This window comes from Callorhinus ursinus, unplaced genomic scaffold (genome assembly GCF_003265705.2).
Source record: "Callorhinus ursinus isolate GAN/ISIS: 27379988/994484 unplaced genomic scaffold, GSC_fseal_2.0 scaffold51, whole genome shotgun sequence".
NCBI lineage: Eukaryota > Metazoa > Chordata > Mammalia > Carnivora > Otariidae > Callorhinus > Callorhinus ursinus.
The window spans coordinates 9,949,629-9,973,977 of record NW_027397113.1 but is presented as its reverse complement, the minus strand read 5'-3'; the positions used below and the strand labels follow the sequence as shown (position 1 = coordinate 9,973,977).

The 24,349-nt window shown below is 37.2% G+C and overlaps 1 protein-coding gene across 8 annotated transcripts; it reads right to left on the bottom strand.

Annotated features, from left to right (window-relative positions):
* LOC112829418 (high affinity immunoglobulin epsilon receptor subunit beta-like) lies at positions 1–22,462 on the bottom strand. 8 transcript variants are annotated; one of them, XR_012375517.1, is made up of 9 exons: positions 22,368–22,462; positions 19,234–19,390; positions 18,606–18,737; positions 17,813–17,869; positions 17,049–17,192; positions 15,873–15,974; positions 10,034–10,121; positions 4,656–5,523; positions 2,192–3,963 (listed from the first exon to the last, which is right to left on the bottom strand). XR_012375517.1 is itself a non-coding variant. In XM_025878986.2 (8 exons), the coding sequence occupies exons 2-8, from the start codon at positions 19,387–19,389 to the stop codon at positions 5,381–5,383; spliced, it is 822 nt and encodes a 273-aa protein (XP_025734771.1). In that variant the 5' UTR covers position 19,390; positions 22,368–22,462; the 3' UTR covers positions 2,192–5,380. The 8 variants fall into 8 exon arrangements, 7 of the variants coding, with proteins under 7 accessions (XP_073739793.1, XP_025734771.1, XP_073739791.1 ...); XM_025878986.2 differs by having other exon boundaries at positions 2,192–5,523; XM_073883690.1 differs by having other exon boundaries at positions 2,192–5,523; positions 19,234–19,363; positions 22,368–22,456.
* Between the last annotated feature and the right edge of the window lie 1,887 nt (positions 22,463–24,349).

The window sequence follows — 24,349 nt, the reverse complement described above, 5'->3', positions numbered from 1 at the left end:
TTCAAATTTATTCTTAGCTGCTGTTTGGCCTTCAGGATAAAAGTCAGAATCACTTGTCCTCATGTGACTGATGTTTTGATAGGAAAACCCTTAAATATGGTACTTAAGAAAATAGCCTGGGAGTGCAATCAAGATTTAAAAGCCAGTTTCTGTTAGTTGGTCCTTGGCTTCATTATCTCATGCGAGCACTAGTTTATTCACTGAAATTTCCTTGCAGCTGCCCTGTGGTAGGCAGGGTAGGATGACCCACAGGAAGTAATGGTGACAACACAGCTGAAGGTGATTGTCCTACTACTCTTCAGATCAGATCAGACTCTTCGGTGGAAGTGGTTTTAAGGAATGATGGTCAAGAGGAGCTCTCACCTCCCATTTGGTGCAGTTCTAGAGGGATGCGAAGGTAGGAAGAGTTCATTTTCTATTCTCAGCTTCTTGGAAGAATTCTGGGTTGAGTTATTAATGGGTGATATGTAGGAACACGGGTCAAAAGTGTCTAGTAAAGGCTGAGGTGAGAATGAAATTTGGGACAAGTTAGACTGCTTTTGAAGGACAGGTTCTCATCTATGTGGGAGTGAATGTTCAGGCTGAGGAACTGTGCCCCCTTCAACAATTATTTCAAAGGGCAAAATATTAACTAACCTCCAGAATAAATGGAATCTGAACTGGAGAAATTGAAGGAAAGGAAAGGGAAGAAGTGGCTGGCTAAAGATGAGATAAAGTCCTCCTTTCCTGGTAAATGGTTCTGTTGTGTATATTCATGTGCAGAAACATACCTTGACTTCACCCCTGACCTGATGTGAGAGGGAGACTATGAAACTTGATCATGTAAGGAAATTTTTCTGGTCCATCCTTTATTCCCTGTCTTATGATAGAAATATTACTCTTTCACGGTGTCTGGGTGACTCAGTCAGTTAAGCATCTGACTCTTGATCTCAGCTCAGGTCTTGATCTCAGGGTAGTAAGTTCAAGCCCTGTGTTGGGCTCCATGCTGGGCATGGAGTGTACTTAAAAAAAAAAAGAAAAAGAAATATTACTCTTTTTTGAGACACATAAGACACATGTCATATACTAACATGTTTTGACATTGCCCCATATCTGTGGGTCTTAAAAATGCACAAAAATTATCTGAGCCCCTTTGTAACCTAAGGTCACAAGTTTAGGTTTTATCTTCAGGATGTTTTGCTTAGACCTGGATCCTGATCACTTAACAGATGGCTGTCAAAGCTCTGTCCTTGTTGTTTTTCCCAGACAGAGGTAATGATGTTATTGTTTGAGTCTATTTGTAATTATCTCTGTTCATGTGGGCAAATATGCAGGAATGACCACCGTTTTTTTCCTTTAGAACTAAAGAATAAGACAGAAACTAGGAAATATAGACAAACCAGACTCATTATAGGTCACTTTAGAAACTAGGTGCATCAGTGATTTATTGCCACAGTAATGGTGCCTAACAAATAACCCCCTGAAACTTAATGGCTTAAAGCAATAAACATGCATATTGCTGATAAGTCTGCACATGGGTGTTCGTGGTTCTTCTGAAATTCCCTGGGATCACTCACATGAGGGTCGATAATTGCTATCTGGTTAGGGATAGCTGAGATGAATACTATGGCTTTTCTCATTTCCGTATCTTTTATCCTCAAGCAAGGTGGCCCAGCTATGTTTTCTCAGCCATGACATGAGCTCAAGAGCCTGTGCTTTTAAAACATTTGCTGATATCCCATGGCCAAATGATATCTCATTGGCCAAAGTGAGTCACAAGGCTGAAATCAAAATTAAGGGGGGAAGGAAATATATTCCACCTTTTAATGGGGGCAGTGGCAGTCATGTGGCACTGGTATGAATGCAGGGAAGGGTAAAGAATAAAAGCTGTCATGCAGCAAATCTATTTGCAAGGGTAATATACAACAATTAAAGAGAACTCTGAAAGCCATTTTGAGTTGGCCTGGCACATCAGAGCTTTTAATAAATCATCACTATGCTTGTGGTGTAGGGCAACATTAGGAAAGGCCAATTTACTAGAGAAATTGAATTCTCATTTGGTTCAAACACAGAAATGCTAACTGACATTGAAGAGGTGATAGAATCCCTTTAAAACTAAGTTTTCTTACATGGAAAGTGAAGGTTCTCATTTTATGTAGTTTCTGTTCACATGCACTTATAAAATCATTATATAAATTAAAAACTTATTTTCTTTTACTGTATTGTAGGTTTCCAACTGACAGGAATTGTGCATGTTTTGTTCATTGGTATATTCCTAGCAACAAAACTTATAACAGGGTCTGGCACATAGTAGACATTTAATCAATATTTGTTGACTGAATGAATGAATGGATATTACCCATATCCATAATATAATAACCAATGAATGATATTATAACAATGGCACTTACAGGACTCGCTATAATGATTTGTTCATTTTCCAACAGTTTTTTTTCCTAGAAGATGTAAATGTAAGCATTCTGCATGCATATTTATCATATTAAATTTTAACAATAATACAATAAAAATAATAATGACGCTATCTATTATTTAGACTATACCAGGCGCTCAGTTCCAAGTTTTACATGTACAGATCTGTTGAAATAATATAGACGTATAACAAGCAACAAGAGGCGAGTACCACAAGCACATCCTTTTATAATTTTATTATTTATTTTATTAGAAGTTTATTTATTTCTTTATTTGAGAGAGAGAGAGAGAATGGGGGGAGGGGCAGAGGGAGAGAATCTCAAGCAGATTCTGCATTAAGCGTGGAGCCTGACGCCAAGCTCCATCTCATGACCTGAGCTGAAACCAGGAGTTGGATGCTCAATGGTCTGAGCCATCCAGCACCTCCCCAACTTTTTATAATTTTAAAAACTAGGGCATGGAGATGGTAAAAGAGACCTGCCCAAGTTTACACAGTGTGTGACTGGAATCACAACTCAGGCAATTTAACTTACCATCATACCAAACTGCCTCATTAATACCATTCTTCCAAAGGCCATTTTTCATGTCTACAAGAAAGGGGTTGAAGAATGAATCTGTTCTCTGTAAAATATTTACATTTATAGCACTTAAAGACTGTGTTAATACATCAGAAGGAAAAACTGCATGGTTTGGCCTGAATCCTCTACAGAAGAACATCATCCAAGTAGACCAAACAGACAACCTGAAGACCTTCCTGACGGGGCAGCCCCAAATACTGGCAGTGAGTGAGCTTGACCTTCAAACATAGTATTTGGGGAGATAGCCATTTCCAGAGAGGAGAACAGTTGTCCTTTGTGGCTCCTGAGGTATGATTAACTGTGTCATAAACTGACCTCCATAAACCTTACAGTGGCAGGAAACAGATTTTTTAAAAATCAGAGGTGCTGTAATCTGAAAGGAAAATGCATTTCTCTAGTGAGAGGGGAAAAAGAAAGTTATCATAAAACCTTTCTAAATAGCCTTGAACTTGAGAAAAGGCCATGGATTCCCAGGGGTTTCATGCTGGGGGCCCTTCTAAACTCAGGAGATGGGAAATGGCTCTGTGTAAAGACCACAAAATCATCTTCCTAGAAACCTGCGGGCTTCATACTCTGAGCATCCTCTTTTTTCACTCCCCAGGTGGCTCAGATCCTGATTGGTCTGATGAAAGTGTGCCTATTTGTTATAGGTCTGTGTATTTATTCTTCTCACTTTTCCTTTTGGTGTTATTCCCTAACCATGGTCTCAGGATCTCCTATAGGGAGATCCTTATTTGTGAGTATGTGGAATATTTCAACTTCCTCAGTGGTAGAATTCTGCGAATATTTCTTCCAGCATTCCCTTTCAAAAACCAATGCCTTGATCTGGGATTTTACTTCTTAGAGCAAAAGATGTGACCTAAAATCTTTGAGGTTCTGATGATCTCTGGTTTGGGGAAGTACAGGTGCAGGCTCACCAGGCTGAGTGGATTCTTCCATTTTTAGTTCTTTGTATCGGGAGCTGTGTCTATTGCTGCTGGAAGAAACATGACATTAAACCTGATAAGTGTTTCCCTTGGCCCAAAGCAACAAGCAGAATCGGAAGTGCTCTATCTCAAGACAAAGGAAATAATCTCCAATTCTCCGAATCATCTGGGCTCTGTGGGGGTCATGGCGAAATCTTCCACGAGGAAACTGAGGTTTGACTTAATTTTTTCACCCCTATTGTCTGACACTCCATTCCTGGGATTAATTTATGAATACAGGATCCAACGCTTCAGCCCATGCTCCTCTTTCTTTCTTAAACTTAGGAAAATTATTTGAGAATGTGTCTTCAACCCTTCAAAATGAGTGAATGTTTTTGCGTTTTCCAAAGGGAAGAAGAGCATGAGACAGAGGGACATAAAGGACACTGATCATTCTCTTCCAGATCAAAGGCAGCCTGGGAATGAACATGCTCAGTGCTGTGGCTGGGGGACTAGGGATAATCCTGTTAACAGTAGTGCTGACTATGGTACATGGATCAGAAAAAAGGTGTCTTATTCTTTAAGTGTTTCTGAGCTGCTTTTATTTTCTGAAGTTATATTTGTATTATCTAAATGTATATTAGTCTGAGATGACTGTCTCTCAGTTGATCCTGGCTTATCACCACAAACAGTAAGATCTGGGATTTGATCTCATGGGGAGAATTTTCAGTCCCTTTTTGCTAGGACCTACCAGGACAGTTACCTTTTTTTTCTCACATTCTTCACTGAACACAGCGAATTTAGAAAATTGATCATGAGGATCTTTCTTCCAAGTCTTCAGGTTCGAGCTGAGATGGCAGTGGGTTGCCGTGCTGGCTCAGCAAGCTCTGTGTCATTTGTAGGTGGGGTGAGGAGAGTCAGGGCTCCAAGCCAAGATGCTCAGAGCCTCGGGGGTATATGTATGTATAAGGAAAGAACAATGACATCACTTTCGTAGACCTGGAGGTTCTCTCCTCTTTGGACGAGGAAAAAGTATAAATTCATACAGGGAGGTTACTATAAGGAAAATAACTTGATAACTTGAAATGGACAACAGAGAGAACTTCTAAGCCAAGAAAACTAAGGAAATACATCCGCTTTAATCTGAATTTCCCCGCACTTACGAAGTTCCAGAGTAGAACTCCTCTCAGCCATTTTAGGATTTTCTTTTCAATTTTTCTTTTTTCGTTTGTTATGAGAGAGAACATACCTGTTTCTATAGTGGAGAACGAGTCAGATTGGCATCAGAGAATCCAGGGCCAGGGGAAGTATCCATCTATTAATTATATTCCTTTCCTTTTTCCTCTTCTCTCTCCTGGTGGCATCTGCTTCTTTTTAGAGGGTATTTGAGACTGCGATATTAGTCCTCTCCCTGCTGGAAGTCAGCATCGCTATCTCTCTTTCTGTGTTTGGGTGCAAGGTGGCCTGCTTTGTCACACAGGTGAGTGTTCAGGACCTGAGGGAGGGGTCACGTTTGTCATGTGATGCTGAGTCTGTGTTCTTGTTTCTCTCATTGTGTCTTTTCTCTCTGAACCAATGAGAAGGATAAAGATGCAGAGTGAAGGAACGATTGTTGTGTATGCGACTCCTTCCTGAAACTGGAGACAGCAGAACACAGAGAGAGCTATGGCAGATGCTTCTGGGAGCCTCATGTCTTGCTGGATATTGATTTTTATCTAGTGGGGATGTAAGACCCCGAGGGAAGGGATAGTTAACCCTCAGGTCCCAGGATACAGAAAAGAAGTAGGGGACCCCAGGATGAATTGAATCCCTCTAGCTGGAAGAGTATGTGAATAGCAATATACATTATTCTCAATCCCCACAGGTGGTGGTTATCCAGCCAACCAATGACAAGGTGCCCCCAGTAATGGCCCCTTATGAGCATGTTTATGAGGACCTGGAGTTTTAACAGAATAGTTCCCGCTTTTAGAAAAATTATTCATTGAGTATCACTAGGTCAGTAATAACCTGCCTGCTAGAAATTGTTCACATCTGTGCATGGGAACACTGTTACTGCAAAACCAAATAAAATACATGTTCCCCCCTCTACTGATGCTGATTGTGATTTTGAATCCCATCCTCCCACATCGTCCCATAACCAATCATCTGACTGGGATGCACAGTATCGTTTCTCATGATAACTTTTAATGGAACTATACAGAAAAGTGAATAGATCATTGTAACAGATGGCCAATTTTTTTTAAAGATTTATTTTTAAGTAATCTCTACACCTAACATGGGGCTCGAACTTACAGCCCAGAGATCAAGAGTCACATGCCCTACCAATGGTGCCAGGCTGGTGCCCCCAATTTTTAAAAGAATAGAAAATGAACATCTTCATGTAACCAGCACTTGCATCAATGAGTAAAAGTTATCAAAGTTTCAGAAGACTGTGAATGCCCCCTTGCATTCACTCAGATCCCCAGGGTAACTGCAATCTTGACTTTTACCACTAATATGAGTTTTATCTATCTTTGAATTTTATAAAATGGAATACTTTGATATGTATAACTGAGTATATATAGTGGATATGACTCTTTTCTTCTAGCATGTTTTCTTCATTCATGCTATTGCCAGTAACAATACTTATTCTTACTGCTGCAAGATATTCTATTGTAAGATTTATAGAACAATCTATTATCTATTTAAGTATTGATGAATATTTGGGATGCTTCTACTTGGGATGAATAATGCTGTGCATGAAAATGTATCTATACACTTTGGTACATACATGTGTAAAATTCCATTGGGTATAGACATAGCAGTGGAATTGCTAGGTTATATCCAAAGTGCATATAACATGCACATGCCTTCTCGTAGTGCTTGAGTTCCAGTTGTTGTGCATTTTCACCTTGACATTGTGTGGTTTTCACTTTAACCATTTTGATGTAGTTGTATCAGACTGTAATATTTTTAATACTATTTATTTTTATAACAGCTTTAGATTTATTTTAAAAAATTGAGAAGATAGTAAAGAGAGTTCCTATACATCCCAAATCAGTTGACATCTTACATTAGTATAGAATGAACCATATTGGTACATTATCATTAACTTAAGCATTATTATTATTAAGATTTCTTTAATTTTTAGCTAGTGCCCTTTTCCTGTTCTAAGATCCCACCCAAGACACCACATTTATTAGCTATCATGTTTCCTCAGGCTCCTCTTGGCTGTGACTATTTACAAGACTTCGTTTTTGATGACCTTGATAGTTTCGTGGAATACTGGTCAAGTGTTTTGTAGAACGTCCCTCAACTGGAGTTAGCCTGATATTTTTCTCATGATTAGACTAGTGTTTTGAGTTTTGAGGAGGAAGAACTCAGAAGTAAAATATCATTCTTATCACATCCAATCAAGGGTACATACTATCAACATGACTTACACTGTTGACGTTGACTTTAATCACCTCACTGAGTACAGTTTTTCCAGTTTTTTCCACTCTAAAGTTAACTTTTTCATGACTTTTATACTGTAGTCTTAGGAAAGATGTCACTAGACAGCCACTGTGTGCAGCCCAGACTCAAGGACTCAGGAGTTATGATCTACTGCTTTGAAAGTGCAGCAACTACATAAGTTATTAGATGTTCTGCACTGGGGTTTTGTCTATTTTCTCCCACCTATTTATGCATTCAATTATTCATTTGTATAGACTCATGAATACTTATATATACTTTGGGTTATAATCAAATACTACTTTATTTTATTGCTCAAATTGTTTCTGATTTCATCACAGTGGCTCCTGCGTCCCTTCTGTGTACTCACTCCATCATTGTGTCTCATTTTGAGCCCTTCCCTGTTTTATGGCACTACCATATTCTCAGGCTCACCTTATGTGGTTCCTGCTCAAGTCTTGGAATCAGCCATTTCATCAGGCAGCCCCGTTTCCTTTTAGTGGAGAATGGTATTAGAAATCAAGATCTGGGCTCTAGGTGTGCTTGTTGCTATCAGGATGTCATTTCTTTCAGGTTGTCTCAGCTAACACAGCAAAGAAATATACATGTCTACTAACTCATGTGTCTTAGTTGAACTGCTATAAGAAAATACTATAGACTGGGTAGCTTAAACACATTTATTTCTCACAGTACCGGAGGCTGGATGTCTGGGATCAGGGTACCAGCATGGTCAGGTTTTTTTCTGGCTTCCAGACAGCCATTTTCTGATTGTACGTTCAAATAGTAGAGAGTAAAGAGACAAATCAAGCTCTCTCTCATGTCTTTTATGTAAGGTACTAATTCTATCATGACAGATCCTCCCTTGTTACCTCATTCCCTCCCTAAGGCCCCATCTCCAAAAACCATCATTTTGGGGATTAGAGTTTCAATATATGAATTTGGGATGGGGGAGGACACAGACACTCAGTCCATAGCACCATGTTTATACACCTCTATAAAAGTTTCTATCTGTAGCCATCCGTTATGGTATATGTTACATCTGGTTTTGAAAAAAAAATCACAAGAAGTGCTAAAAAAGACAAAAGAAACCCCACAATTTTTATACATTTTAAAAACTATTCTGTGACCCGTGGACTATTTGGAACTATTGAGAACATACTTTGTATGATTTCTATTCTTTTAAATTTATTGAGTTGTGTTTCAACACATGAAGTAACCAACTGGTAAATATCCCATGTACATTTGAGAAAAATGTACTGTTGTTGGATGGAAAAGTCTATAACTGTCAATTAGATCAACTTGATTGATACTGCTGCTCCGGTCATCCATACCCTTACTGCTTCTCGGCCTGGTTGATATATCAGTTGCTGTCAAAGAGGTGTTGAGGTCTCCAAATACAATAGTATATTCGTCTATTTTTCCTCTTAGTTTCCTCCATATTTTTCCTCAAATATTTTGGAACAGCCATAAGTGGCCATTGAACATTTGGAATACGGTTACTGAGACCAAGAAAATAGACTTAAAAAATTTTTTATTTTAAATAATTTAAATTTAAATTGCCATATGTATCTAGTGGTTATTGTATTATAATATATTCTATATTATAAGAACAGAAATGGAATTGTTTGAGCTCATGGGACATAGTATTAATTTTGCTGGACTTTGAAAATTTTTGCTTGTATTATTCAAGAAGAATGGGGTAACATTTTGATAACTTGTCAGTGGGCCAATTAAGCAACACAAGCTTTTATATATGAGCTTATTTATGTAAAATATCATCAGAAAAGCTTAATGTACTTAGAATGATAGAGTATAATTAATTAACCTAACACTATATTAATGAAATACTCTAATCTATAGTATTTCATATAGTTAAAAGTATTTTTCCCTATATTTACTGTTTTCCTTGCTGGATATCCCAATCTAAACTGAGTAAGCACGAGCTAGGCCATTTGAGAGATAAATAAACCTGATGTTTAGTCACAGAAGATACACACCCAAACACACAGAGTGTAAAGGTGATGGACCAAACTTGCAAAGTATTTTCACAATTAGTTCAGGAAACTATGTTTACTTCACTGTTTTTCATCAAACGCTAAACTTCAGAACTTTACGTCACCCTACATTTCCTGTCTCCCACACAGTGCTGAGAAGATGACTGTTTAATGGACTGTGGCAAAAGAGACACATGCTTCTTCTAGACCAAAGTACCTAATTGCCAAAGGTCCGACTTCTAACTTTTTCTTTCCCTACCTTGGCAGAATTAAAAAAAACCAACTTTTTGAGATATCATTCTATTTGGTAGAACCCATATCAGTGTGGGTCTAAAGTGAATAGCCAACTAATAATGAACATGAAAAATAGGAAAAAAAATGAACTTCTGATGTGTTAAGCCATCAATATTTCTAGGTTAAGTTTTGTAACAGAGCATAAACCTAGCCTGTGATGACATCCAAACATAACAAAAAAAGTGGTGACAACCAAATTCTTAATATTATAAACGCCAGTTGCTATCGTTATAACTCTGAACCACACAGTTGTATCCTCACATATTGTATATTTGTGTATATAAATATACACATGTATATTTATGCCTCAGTGGTCCCAGTATGTGCTTCTTGCTATCACTGTGAATTCAAAATACAGAAGTGCAGCCTCCTATTTGTTTGCTAGTATCTGTGGGATAACATGAAGGTGTTTCTTTCTTACGTTCAAGTTCTTGATAGATTGAAGTTTGAGGAAATAAATCTTGGTAAAGACCTTCAGAAGGTGTTTTCCAGCAAAACAATAAAGAAATCTGTAAAAAACAAAAAACAGACAAAAAAAACCCGCTAGGGAATAATCTGTAAAGTCTGTAAAATAAGCCATTAAGAATAATATAATCCAAGTCCTCAATGATTTGTCTCCAAATATATGCTATCTTACTCCAAAGATAAATTGTGTGTACTTTGGGCCCAGAGGAGCCTACTGGCTGCTCTCCAAAAAGGTAGAGGGTGAGGTCAGTTTCAGTCAGACTAATACTACCCAATGATTCAACAAATGGTGTTGGGAAAACTGGACAACAACAAGCAAAAGAATGAAACTGGACCACTTTCTTACACCATAGACAAAAATAAATTTTAAATGGATTAAAGACTTAAACATGAAACCATAAAAATCCTAGAGGAGAACACAGGCAACAACCTCTTTGACATTGACCATAGCAACTTCTTTCTAGATATGTCTCCTGAGGCAAGGGAAACAAAAGCAAAAATGAACTATTGGGACCTCATCAAAATAAAAAGCTTCTGCACAGTGAAGGAAATAATGAATAAGACTAAAAGTCAACCTATGGAATGGGAGAAGATATTTGCAATTACATATCTGATGAAGGGTTAGTATACAAAACATAAAAAACTTATAAAACTCAACACCCCAAAACCAAATAATCCAATTAAAAATGGGCAGAAGACAGAAATAGACATTTTTCCAAAGAAGACATACAGATGGCCAGCAGACACATGAAAAGATGCTCAACATGACTGATCATCGGGGAAATGCAAATCAAAGCTACAGTGAGATATAACCTCACACCTGTCAGAATGGCTAAAATCAACAACACAGGAACAGGTGTTGGAGAGGATGTGAAGAAAAGAGAACTCTCCCCCTGTCGGTGGGGATGCAAACTGGTAAATGCATACTGGAAAATAGTATGGAGGTTCCTCAAAAAGTTAAAAATAGAACTACCCAATGATTCAGCAATTACACTACTAGGTATTTACTGAAAGGATACAAAAATACTAATTCAGAGGGACGCCTGGGTGGCTCAGTTGGTTAAGCGACTGCCTTCAGCTCAGGTCATGATCCTGGAGTCCCTGGATCGAGTCCCACATCGAGCTCCCTGCTCGGCAGGGAATCTACTTCTCCCTCTGACCCTCCTCTCTCTCATGTGCGCTCTCTCTCACTCATTCTCTCTCAAATAAATAAAATCTTAAAAAAATTACTAATTCAAAGGGATACATGCACCTCAAAGGTTTATAGCAACATTATCTACAATAGCCAAATTATGGAAACAGCCCCAACTGACCATCAACTGATGAATGGATTAAGAAGATGTGGTGTATATATACAATGGAATATTATTCAGCCATCAAAAAGAATGGTATCTTGCCATTCACAACAATATGGCTGGAGCTAGAGAGTATTATGTTAGGTGAAATAAGTCAGTGAGAGAAAGACAAAGATCATAAGATTTCACTCATATGTAGAATTTAAGTAACAAAACAAATGAGCAGAGGAAAAAAAAAGAGAGAGAGAGGCAAACTAAGAAACAGACTCTTAACTATAGATGGTTACCGGAGGGGAGGTGGGTGAGGGATGGGTGAAATAGGCGATGGGGATTAAGGAGCGCACTTGTCGTGATGAGCACTGGGTGTTGTATGGAAGTGATAAATCACATATTGTACACCTGAAGGTAATATTTTTAAAATTTTATTTACAAACGCTTGTGTTGAGGGCTGACCTTCAATAGATCACAGCAAAGGAGCCGCTCTGCTATGTAGAAAACCCCCACCCAGAAGCTGGTTGTCTAAGAATGGTTTAGCACCAGGCTCCCCATGAAGGTGCATTGTGCTATGGGCAAGGGGGTGGCCCCCTTTCTGGCCACAGCCATTTCCCAGGATGAGTGGATCTCCACATCACCTGAAGCTAATATTACATTGTATGTTAACTAACTGTAATTTAGATAAAAAGTTAAAAAAGAACTACCCAATGATTATTTTTTTCCAGATGTTTAGCCAGGTGAGTATCAGTCTACTTGGCTTATTACTGTTTAGTTTTTAGGAAGATAAAGGAAATATAAGCATACCCATTAAGATAATTCTTGAACAGAAATAGGGAGATATAATAGAGCTTTTGCCTTCTTTTATCATTTTGGTATGAAGACTGTCAGCCCAGCTAATATTGGGACATTTGTATATATGGTGCATTGCTGATGGGCTGGAAAATAATGAGCTGATAATAGAATGTAAGTTTTTGAGTGTCTGAACACATTATGTGTAATTGTGTATATAAAATTTTAAGTATTTTTGTATTTTGTATTTGTGATTTGATATCTGTCTCTTATAATGAATGATTATTTGATGAGAGAAAGTAATGTGAGGTTTTTTAAATAAAGGATGATTATTGTATTTTCATAGTTTTTAAAACTAACCCATGGAGCTGTTACTATCATTTCCCTTCTCTTAACAGTATAATTTGTTTTTAACCTGGAAAATGGAAATAAAATTGTGACTATATTTCCTGGCTCTCTTGCAGCTAAGTATGGGCAAAAATTTAAGTAGCCAGCAAATGTAAGAATAAATAGCATGGCTGGGTGATAGACATTGGGGAGGGTATGTGCTATGGTGAGCGCTGTGAATTGTGCAAGACTATTGAATCACAGATCTGTACCTCTGAAACAAATAATGCAATATATGTTAAGGGAAAAAAAAGAAGAAGAAGATAGCAGGAGGGGAAGAATGAAGGGGGGGAAACTGGAGGGGGAGACGAACCATGAGAGATGATGGACTCTGAAAAACAAGCTGAGGGTTCTAGAGGAGAGGGGGTGGGGGGATGGGTTAGCCTGGTGATGGGTATTAAAGAGGGCACGTTCTGCATGGAGCACTGGGTGTTATGCACAAACAATGAATCATGGAACACTACATCAAAAACTAATGATGTAATGTATGGTGATTAACATAACAATAAAAAAATTTAAAGAAAAAATAAGTTAAAAAAAGAATAAATAGCATGTCTCATTTTGGAGTTACACACTCAAAAAGAAGGGTATGTATTCCCATTTCCCTTTTCCTTTCTGTTCGATGTGGGATGTGGATGTGATAGTAGGAGCTGGATCCAGAGGTGAAAGCCATATTTTGAGAATAAGAGATCTACCTTTCCATCCCTGTTTTTGGTGAGAGTATATTGCCATAGAAAGCAAAGACCTGGCTTACAATAGCCAGGGAATATTTGAAATATAAAGCAATTCCAACACCACCTATACCATCAGAGAGTAGGATATCAATACTGAGAAATACCTAAGAAAAGTATACTCTCCAGTGTCTACTCTATTGATGGACATGAAAATTAGCGTACAAAGAGCCAGAGAGGAAAAGGAATAAGTTAATACCTCCCAGAGACATGAACTACGGTATAACTTAAGTATTTTATGCCATTTTGGGGGCAGGGAATCTCCATAATTCCTGCCTTCAAAAATATTGTAATTGCTATAGTGATTTCACATTTCTCTTTTTCTGTCCAGATTGAAGTTTTATCATTATCTTTGGTCCATTCCACATATATGTAATAGTTGTGAATAGAGATGGGGCAAATAATTTGTCTTTCAGCCCACATTGCAATGAGCTACTTCTGAATTTGTTGGAGAGAACTACAAATATACAAAGACTCCAGGGCACTAAATGGCTTGGATTATCGTCCTTTGTGAATTGGTGAGTGTATTTTAGGTGTGTGGAGGAAGGTAGATGTTTATATTTGGGGCCTATAGAGAGGAATGAGATTGAGAATGCTCATCTTCCTTTAAGAATAGAAACTCTATCTACTTTAGCTAGATTTGAGCCTAACAGAATTCTGCAGCGCCCATTACAGGGCAGTGTGATCGTGTGACGCTGTTGGTCTAGTGGATACATTTCACTTCAAATCCATGACCTTACAAGAATAAATATGTCTTTCCCTTCTCTGTATCTTTTCTCAGTGGATGCTGCACAAATATGAAGAACAGAGCTGAGGTGGGCAGAATATTATGGTGTTATTACTGTAATTATGTTATATCATATGACCAAAAAAGACAGTATTTGGATAAGCCTAATCTAATTATAGGAGTCTTTTAAAAAACAGAGTGTTCTCTGGACGGTAGAAGAGGAAGTCAGAGAGATTGAAAGCATGAGAAATGTTTGACAAAGAGGAAGTTCTCTGTTGCTGAAATGGAGAGAACTTGAAAAGATCTCTGCACAGTGAGATCGTTTGAAAGATCCAAGAGGGCTTCTAGGAGCTGAACGTAAGTGACTCCTGGCCAACCATCTCAGTCCCATAATCACAAGCAACCAAATTCTGCCAACAACAACAATGAACTAGCAGGCCATTCCAGAGTTTCCAGGAGTCTGGTGCCTCCAGTACATGGACTTCAGCCTTATGAGATTCTGAGTAGAGCATCCAGTCGGGTCCACCCAGACTTCTGACCTACAGAGCTGTGAGGTAGTAAGTAGATGGTAGGTATTGTTTTAAGTTGATATGCTTGTGGCAATTTGTCAGGCAACAACAAAAAATTATCATGTGTTTTGGTACTGGAAATAGGGTAACAATACAATATTATTACTATAAGTATATCTAGGATCTGTAAATAAATACAGAGGATATTTGGAATTAGGCAGTGGGATGAAACAAGTTTGAGGAAAATTTTGAGGAGCAAAATTTTCAAGAACTTGGAGGAGCAACATTTTGAGGAACAGTATAGATAAAGCCTAAAATGCCTCAAACGGTTTGCTAGTGGAAATAAAGACATTGAGGATGCTGTCAGTCTGGCTCAGAAAGAAGTGAGGAACATATTACTGGAAACTGGAGAGAGGGTCTTGTGGTGCTGCGGCAGAAATCTAACAGAAGGTTCTCTGACCGTTATGTGGAAAGCATAACTAGTAAATGATAAACTTGGATAACAAACTGAGATTTCCAAAGCACTGAAGGAAAAGCCTGGCTTCTTCTGGCTTACAATAAAAGGTGGAAGAGAAGAAATTCTACTTACATGTGACACCTTTTGCCATGCCCACGGGTCCCTCCCACCCATGGTCTTCCTTTCCTGACTGACTGCCCTGAGGAGTTCAGACTTGCTTAACTAGCCCTTAGAATCATGGAATCCAATGCTTGTGATAAATGTTATATACTTGAAATGAGGGGAGTTCTGATGCCATGAAACTTTCCATTTTCTGTTTGAATTAACTCTAACTGACACACAGCCATGGCAGTAATTTCAACACACAAAAAGAGCCAGTTGATGAGGTTGGGGAAAGTATGCTACTAGCTCTGTACTACCTATATTTGTTACGTGTGATAATAAAACATAAAATTCTAACTATATTTGTGTTTCTTAGTTTATTTTATTTTCAATTGTATATACCTGCAATTATATATGTCATCTCCTTCAGGTTTTTAAATTAATTATACCTTGATTTCATTATTTTTTGAATGATAGATACTTTGTATAGTCATCACACTAAAGAGTATACTTCATACAGTAAATTAATGGATGGATGGATGGATGGATGGATGGATGGATGGATGGATGTTTGAATTCATGGATATATACCCCTCAGTGAGAGTTTATGTATGGACTAGAGAATTATACACTGTGTATTCCAAGTGTGCTCAACACACAACTAGTAGCTCCCAGGTTGTCCATAGAATCACTTATAGTTTATATTTTTGTTCATTTTACCAAAGGTAAAAAAAAAAAGTCACTGACAGCATCATCTAATGAAATAGTTGAAATCATCCTCATTCTTCTGAGAATTGCACTTACCCAGTGAATATTCTTGTCATCCACATTATAGTTGAGCATGGAGAGAGGTAATGAAATTAAAATTTGCAGACAAGTTAGGAAAATTAGGACAATCACAAGTCCCTGTTAAAGAAAATAAAATGTCATGCATTACCTTCCACCCTGATGATAGTTTGGAAAGTTTTATTTCAGAGCCCCACATCAGGCCCTCAAAAGGGAACACATTACATTATACAAAATGGTGGCACGAGGTTGGATCTGAACCCAGAAATATATGTGCTGCTGTAGAAAAACAAGAGCTGGAGATGATAGTCAATATTCTTGAATATACTAATACAAGATGGGAAGTTAAACTTGATGACATTTCAGAATTCACAATGATTATTTCATTTTTTATTATTATTGGTAGTGGTAGTGATGGGTTATTAGTTATACTATTATTGAAGTTATTATTAGTCTGTCATAGATATCAGAAATGTTGCCAATGCTTACAAAGCTGACTCTTCTCAATATACAAGGCAGAAATGGCAGATCTCCCCAGTGAGATATTAAAATTTTCCAGTTTTCCATTAGTCTCAATTCTAATTAAAACCAGAAAGTTTCCTAAATTTGGAATACACTTTAGGGTGTGAAATTTTTTGTCATTTTCCTAATAAGTGAAATGTGTCTTCCAACACTCCAGTGTTCTTGGTTTCTTTTACTGGTTTCTTACTGACTTCTTTCTCCTCTGCCTCAGACCATTCGTCTCCATTACTTTCACATGGCTTTATTGCAAAAAAAGGGTCTACTCTTAGCTGGTGGCAAGTCAGAATAAATATTCATTCTCCATGTAGCTTTAGGTAATACTTATTTTTAAATTCCTAGCAGTAATGAATATTATGATAGAAAATAATTTAAAAATAATAAAGGATAAAGTAAAAATTATCCCAATCTTTGACTCAGATTTTAGTATCATTCTATTTCTTCACCAGTTTTTCTTGAAAAATAAAATTTAGCTCACAGAATTTGGGGCTCTGTGCTATTGTAAAGAAATAGTTTTTTCTATTTCTAAATGTGACACCTGTAGAGATGCATTTGGAAGGAATCTGCAAGCAAGAATTTTTGTCATGTTCCTGAAATATACCAATGATCATGTCTCATCTTCATCGTGCTCAGATAACATTCAGTCTTCCCAGAATTCAGGAGGATAATACTTACATTTGCAATTAATTTGATGTCTAAACAGAAAGTTTCCTTCTTGCAATCATAGCAGCCATTTTTTGTTAAATTGTATGACAGAATACAGATCCCAATAATCGAGACCAAGGTGCTGAGAATGTTAGCACCTAGATTCCCTTTCAGCTGAAAAAAAAAAGGAAATAACTAGCTTATAAGTTAAGGACCAGGGGTTTCTAGACCCTATAAACTGGGAGGAGAATTCTGACTTAACTTAGCCATGGCATCTACAGGCATTCATCATCTCTGGATTAAATTCAGTTCAATGGCAAATCACAATTGGGAGAAGAAACGTTGCAGAGGATTGATCTTTCTTAAACACATACCATGGATAGGATAAAAACATTATGGACATTTTAGCATCTCTAGTTTCTAACCCTGTATTGGGTCCTCCCTCCACCAAAAATAAAAGTCTGCCTTGCTCAAGCCTAAGCCATGCTTTTATCTTTATTAACATTCCCCTACCCGATACCATAAAAAGGCTTTAATAGCTAGATAAATCTTTACTCATTCTTCTTATGGTGACAAGATATGGGGATCAGAATTTCTAAAATCCCAGGAGATCCAGCTTGTTTGTGTTTAGCTATAGGATGATCACATGATTCATTGGGCCAAATGGACAGTTACATGATGAAATATACTATAAAATGATGAATCCCCTGGGTGACTGGCCTTCACATGGGAAAGTCAAGAGTGTTATAAGTTCTGACAAATGGAAATGACAAATGGAAAACTTGTTAGCTTACCAGTGGTGTTGTTTGCTTCTTGGCAGACGCAACAGTCAGAATTCCAGAAATGATAAACTGTTTATAAGATAAGAAAGGTGTCTGCAGAGTAGCAGCTTCTTCCAACTCACCCTCCCACCCCATTGCCAGATGCATATCTCTCTTCCTATCTAGTGCCCCCCACCTCCCAGGCACCCCTTCAGAACTCAGAGGAAAGCAAATCATGAAAGTGTATGCACTGCACAATTAAAGTACCATAATTATACTTTTATTCTTATGAATAGTAAAATTCTTTTAGCTAATAAATAAGAGAAGTGGACATAAAAACCACAGCGGAAAACTACTTATTCAATGTGGAGAAAATAAAATAAGTAGAGTAAATATAATTCAAAGACACACTTTGGGGTGCAGTAAAGGGAAAAATGTGAGCTCAGATTACATGGCATTTTTCTCAATGTATTTGGCCAAGAAGTGTGACGACTTAAGAAGAGCAACACTTCCCTATCCCCAGCATCTTCTCCGATCCAAATATTATTACATTTCAGAGACACTTCTTCCATGTGTCAAACCCAGGATTTTCTCCTTGAGCAAAACAGCAAGGTTATACTGAATAGTATCATACTACACAGCAATGAATAGAGCTTAAGGAAAGTGTTACATTAGAATATATATTAAAGTTCAGGTTGGAAATTCAATTTTAACTAAGTATCGTTGCAAGTATTCTAGAATTGGCAAGATGCCATACAAGTTGTGTGTTGAGCTGATGAATGAATAAATGATTGAATAATTATAATTTTAGATGTGAGATACTCACAGACAATGCCCCCCAGAAGGAGAAGCCTGTGTAAATTGAGAAGAAAATGATTCTGTACACTTCAAAATCAGGAGTAAGAAATCCAATTATCCCATATAAGAAGCATTTCACACCAATCATAATCTGAGCCACCTGGATAAGAGACAAAACAAACCAAATTACAAACCATCAAAATTAACAACAACAAAAAAATACATGTTTTAAAGACAAAGGTGAGCATTTTTCAGGAGAGAGAATCACCTGGTCCAAACATCCTGGTCATCCATAGGATTGACCCCCTTGAATACTATTAGAAGATCTGCTAAGAAGAGTCAGATCCTGGAGAGTGCTTTTTTTCCCAGAGGCCAGCCCATATAGGTCAACTTTGTTTTAATAAGATACAGTCACAATGAGGCTCACCCAAGAGCCTCATCTGCAGTCTCCTCTTAATGCACCCCTCCCATGCCCATATAAACACGGTCCCTTGCTTTTAATCAAAGTGTCTTTCTTCCGCTCCACAGAATGATTGACACAGGTCATAACCTGGTGCCTCTATGCCAACCACTTCATCAGCCAAAATAATCCTTCACCCTCATATGCCCCAGTTTCTCCTGGTTCAAAATTCTTTATTAGTGGCTTACTTACTTACCCCCAGTGCTTCTAGATTCCCCTTCAGGAATTTCTGCAGCTTGTCTAGTAGATGTTTCAGGGTACTAGATGTTTCTATCTTTCCCAATGGGGTACTTTGGTTTTGGTTTGGAGGAATGTCCACAGGCATCCTATCAGAATTCAAAGTTTTGTTCATTCTGTAATAGATGGTTGTCTGTTAGTAGCATCAGATATGCACCATCATATGCCAAATATTGTTAATCTTATTGTAAGGGAAGTAGATACTGGGCTTCTTTTATCTGAGGTCTTTATCATATATGAAGAGAAGTCACTGGCCAAGTGATGTTCATGTGTCCATGCTGCTGACTCTGATATCACTGATGTGATAAACAACAGTGTAAATTAAGGAGAGAGATGAGAGAGGTTGAGGAATATCAAATCCTACATAACTCTAAGATATCCTCCCAGGTTAAGGAATGCTATAAATCTCAAGCCTGGTTTTGTGTTTTTTTGTTTTTGTTTTAAGTTGCATGTGGCCACAGACTTGTAAAAAAGTACCCACCATGGGAGTTGTGATATATTTATTTAGCCTTATCCATGGTCAAGTGAAAATAACCTAGGATTTAAAGGCAAATAGAGGGACACCTGGTGGCTCAGTTGGTTGGGTGTCTGCCTTCGGCTCAGGTCATGATCCCAGGGTCCTGGGATGGAGTAGAGCTCCTTGCTCAGCAAGGAGCCTGCTTCTCCCTCTGCCTGCTGCCCCCTTCCCCCCCTGTTTGTGCTCACTCTCTCTCTCTTACACAAGCAAATAAAATCTTTAAAAAAAAATAAAGACAAATAGATCTGAATTAAAGACATTTCCCTTTAATTTAATTAAATGTATCACATAATTTATCATCCAATCCAAGATAGTTTTGAGGATGAAAGAGAATAGGGGTAGTATCCATAATTATTCTACGGAAATAAGAGAGACCTGGGAATACACTATATAAAAGCCACCTTACCTTTAATTTCTGTGTGACAATGAATGCTATATTTAGTTGAAGCCCCAGGTTTGTCAACATAAAATACAATCATGCTTATGTTTCATATGTGTGACACTGGAAATGATGCATCCAATTTTCCTAGTATCATCAGATATGTAAAAATGTAGCATAAATTCTCAATTATCTTCTTAAGAAGTTAGGATATGCTTTGGTACTTGTTGTCAAAAACAATAATGGATTTCCATAGTAGAGCAAACCCCAGAATGGCCACCCTTGAAAACTAACTCATTTTTAACCTTTTTCCCCTGCAAAATGTTAGCTTCTTATTTCTTTATCATCTTCTACTATATCAATTTTATGAATATTTACTAACATTAAATTAAGTTTGGAAAATAGGGGCAGACTTTATTCCTTATTGCACTGGTATTTATGAATTCTATCACTCTCCCTATTATGTTTTAACTTAGTTTTGATTACACTTCACACAATTTCTTCTTATGTTTTCTCCTCCCATTATGCTAATTATATGGAATTAGACCCTTCATATAACTGCTTATGTATAAAATTCCTGGGTCAAAGTGGAAACATAGTTTCTGACTCTTGAGATCCATGCCAAATTTCTTAAAAATAAAAAAAAAAGAGGTAGCAGTGTACTCTGGTCCCAGTAATGTTTGTATGTGTAAATTTCTTTGCAGTTCTAATGAAAAGATTAAGATATCATGATATGGAACTCTTATGGGACACTTAAGATTAATCTTAAGTATTCAATTTTTCTATTCCCAATAGTTGCTTTCAATGAAGGAGTTGAAACAAGGAATTTATCTTATGTGATCACACTGGAGTGCTAACAAGAACATTTCTTTTTCTTTAGTGGATGAGTCTTTTCCATGAATATTTCATAAATAAAGAGTATCTCATCAATCAGTTATTATATCTTTTTAAAATGTGACCTTTATATCCAAAGATGGTAAATAACTTGCTTAAACTCACAGACATATTTACAAATGTGGGACCAAAGAGTCATAGGTCTGCTAAGTAAGAATCTGCTCTTTAGATAAAGCCTGGCTCAGACTAACACATCCCTTATTTAGCCTCCTGAAGCCCACACATAACAGGTTTGCGTGTTTGAGGGAACCAGAGCTTTCAGTATAACTTTGTTGGGGGGAAAATAAACTGTTGACTCCAGAAAGTATCTCCTATCATGCCTTACTGCAAATGTCATTATTTACTCATCCATTCACTCAACAAGTATGTATTTTAGGTTCAAAATATTGACCATAATATTTACCGGGCACATTTTTACTCACTAAAATTCACTTTAATAATTGTTATTACAGATATGTTATTATATACTGTAATAGTCTGTCAAATCTTAAGCCTGTAGTGCAGCCTTTGACTACTCCTTTAAGCTACCATTCAACTGTTCAATATTTTGAGTAGGATTTTCACATTTACAGTCATCATCTTTCTAACAAATGCTGCTATTTCACCTCTGTTGCCTATTTAGAGAAGGACAGTACAGTATTTCTTGGTTACTCCACAATACAAAAATTAGCCTTGTTTACCACATTGTCCTCACCTTAAATATTAACTTCAAAGCCCCATGACCCTTTATAAGTTAATACAGCTTGAAACCCACCTAATAATCTTCCTTAAATCTCTATGAGATTAGTTATAAAACTCAAGTGATTCTCACTAAGAATACTATTGTGAACTTAACTAGCTCACCCTGTCCATTCTTGACATTCTGAATTGCACTTGCACGTTATAAACAAAAAGTTTCAATGTCACAATTCTAACCAAATTATTCCCCTGTTATCTTAAATTGGCTCTGCTAGAAAATAGGGCTGGAGACCAACTTCCTTCTTAATGCTAAGTCTTACTATCTATCCACTGATGCAGAAAGTGTACTTGCATAATCAGAAAGTCAGAAAGTAGGAACGAAAACAAGATCAAATGTGTCTAAGTCACTGAAACTTTCTATGTTATCTAAAAAAAAAAAAAAAATTCCTGAAATATTTGACATTGAGTATCTACCAATGGAAAGAAAGGAAGAACTGTCTCTGCCTTGAGCCCACATTCTGTCCAGTCTCTGTCTGTCAGGTTCTACAACTGTGCCTCTCAGAACATAGACAAAAGTACTTTCTGGTGCTCTGGATAATGGAAAAAAAAAAAAAGGTCTACCTACCTAGGTTTGTTCCACTGCAGGAACAGGGAGGTGGATGCAGGAATGTGGGAGTCTGTGGTCTTCTTAAGCTTATATCTCTTCTGTGACTATCAAAGACTGTACCAATATGTGGGGGAGGGAAATCTATGTTTTGACCTCTGTGTTTCCTCATTTGTTGTTATTTCCACACCTAGAACTCCAGATAAGCAGTTCTGGTGTATTCAGACAAAGTTGATATACATCATGTTTTGTTGCACAAAATTAGAAGCATTATAACCATAACCCTCAATACCAACTGATGGTTTCATTTCCACACATTCTTTTTTCATTTCTCTCCACTAATCTGACAAAGACTGTATTTATTCTTTTAACTTACTAAATAAAATTATTTCCTTTGGAGCAATTTCTAGGAAATTCATATTTTCAACCAACTTCTCTTGGTCTTTGCTTTAGCATCTTATTAACTATACCTTCACTAAAATAAAATAAACATAAACAAAACAAAAATAAATATATTTCCAATGATATTTAAATTTCAGGAATATCTATCTGTCTATCTATCTAGCTACCTATCATCTATCTATCTCAATGATCAGGCTCAAATATACCAAGCAAAGTATTAACATATAACTGTATTAAGATGACATTACAATAAAAATCAACAAAATGGATTAAACTTTGTTCAGAACAACCAAGGAAAAAAGAGAGAAGACAAAAGTTATCAATATAAGGAATAAAAGAAGGGATATCACTGCAGAATGCAGAGATGTTAAAAGGAAAATGAAGAAATACTGTGAACAAGTTTTTGAAATAAATTTAACATCTGGAAGGAAAGAGAGTTACTTGAAAGACACAAATTATCAACATGGACTCAAGAATAGATGTTCTCCATAGTTTAATACCTTTTAAAGAAATTGAATGTATAGACAAAACCAGCTCCATCTGGTTAGCCATACCACTGGCTAATTCCACCAAATATTTAAGGAAAAAAATAATTAAACATAATCCCTTCTATTTTATGAGGTCAGCATTACTCCAATACCAAAACAAGACAAAGATATCATAAGAACTACATAGCAATAACTTTCTTTTTTTTATTATGTTATGTTAGTCACCACACAGTACATCATTAATTTTTGATGTAGTGTTCCATGATTCATTGTTTGCATATAACACCCAGTGTTCCATGCAATATATGCCCTCCTTAGGACCCATCACCGGGCTAACCCATCACCCACCCCCATCCCTTCTGAAACCTTCAGTTTGTTTCCTGGAGTCCATAGTCTCTCATGGTTCATGTCCCCCTCCAATTCCACCCCCTTCATTTTTCCCTTCCTTCTCCTAGTGTCCTCCCTGCTATTCCTCATGTTCCACAAATAAGTGAAACCACATGATAATTGACTTTCTCTGCTTAACTTATCTCACTTAATATAATCTCCTCCAGTCCCATCCATGTTGATGCAAAAGTTGGCTATTCATTCTTTCTGATGGCTGAGTAATATTCCATTGTCTATATGGACCACATCTTCTTTATCCATTCATCTGTTGAAAGGCATCTCAGCTCCTTCCACAGGCTGACTATTGTGGACATCGTTGCTATGAACATTGGGGTGCATGTAGCCCTTCTTTTCACTACATCTGTATCTTTGGGGTAAATGCCCAGTAGTGCAATTGCTGGGTCATAGGGTAGCCTATTTTTAAATATTTGAGGAACTTCCACACTCTTTTCCAAAGTGGCTGTACCAACTTGCATTCCCGCCAACAGTGTAAGAGGGTTCCCCTTTCTCCACAACCTCTCCAACATTTGTTGTTTCTTGCCTTGTCAACTTTTACCATTCTAACTGGTGTAAGGTTAGCAATAACTTTCAAGATAGATGTAAAAATCCTCAACAAAATGTTATCAAATCAAATCTAAAAGTATATCAAAGGATAACACACCACAACCAATGGGGTTTATTTCAAGAAAGGAACACTGGTTTAACAACAACAACAACAAAATCAAT

Excerpts from the sequence above, each read along its gene's own strand:
- LOC112829418 (XM_025878986.2), bottom strand. The coding sequence starts at position 19,389 with ATGAACAAAACTTTGAATTCTGATAGGATGCCTGTGGACATTCCTCCA. Across the intron at positions 10,122-15,872 it reads ATGACAAGAATATTCACTGG|ATTTCTTTATTGTTTTGCTG; the intron begins GTAAGTGCAATT and ends TGTTTTTTACAG. Across the intron at positions 5,524-10,033 it reads AATCTATCAAGAACTTGAAC|GAAGGAGTCGCATACACAAC; the intron begins GTAAGAAAGAAA and ends CTCCAGTTTCAG.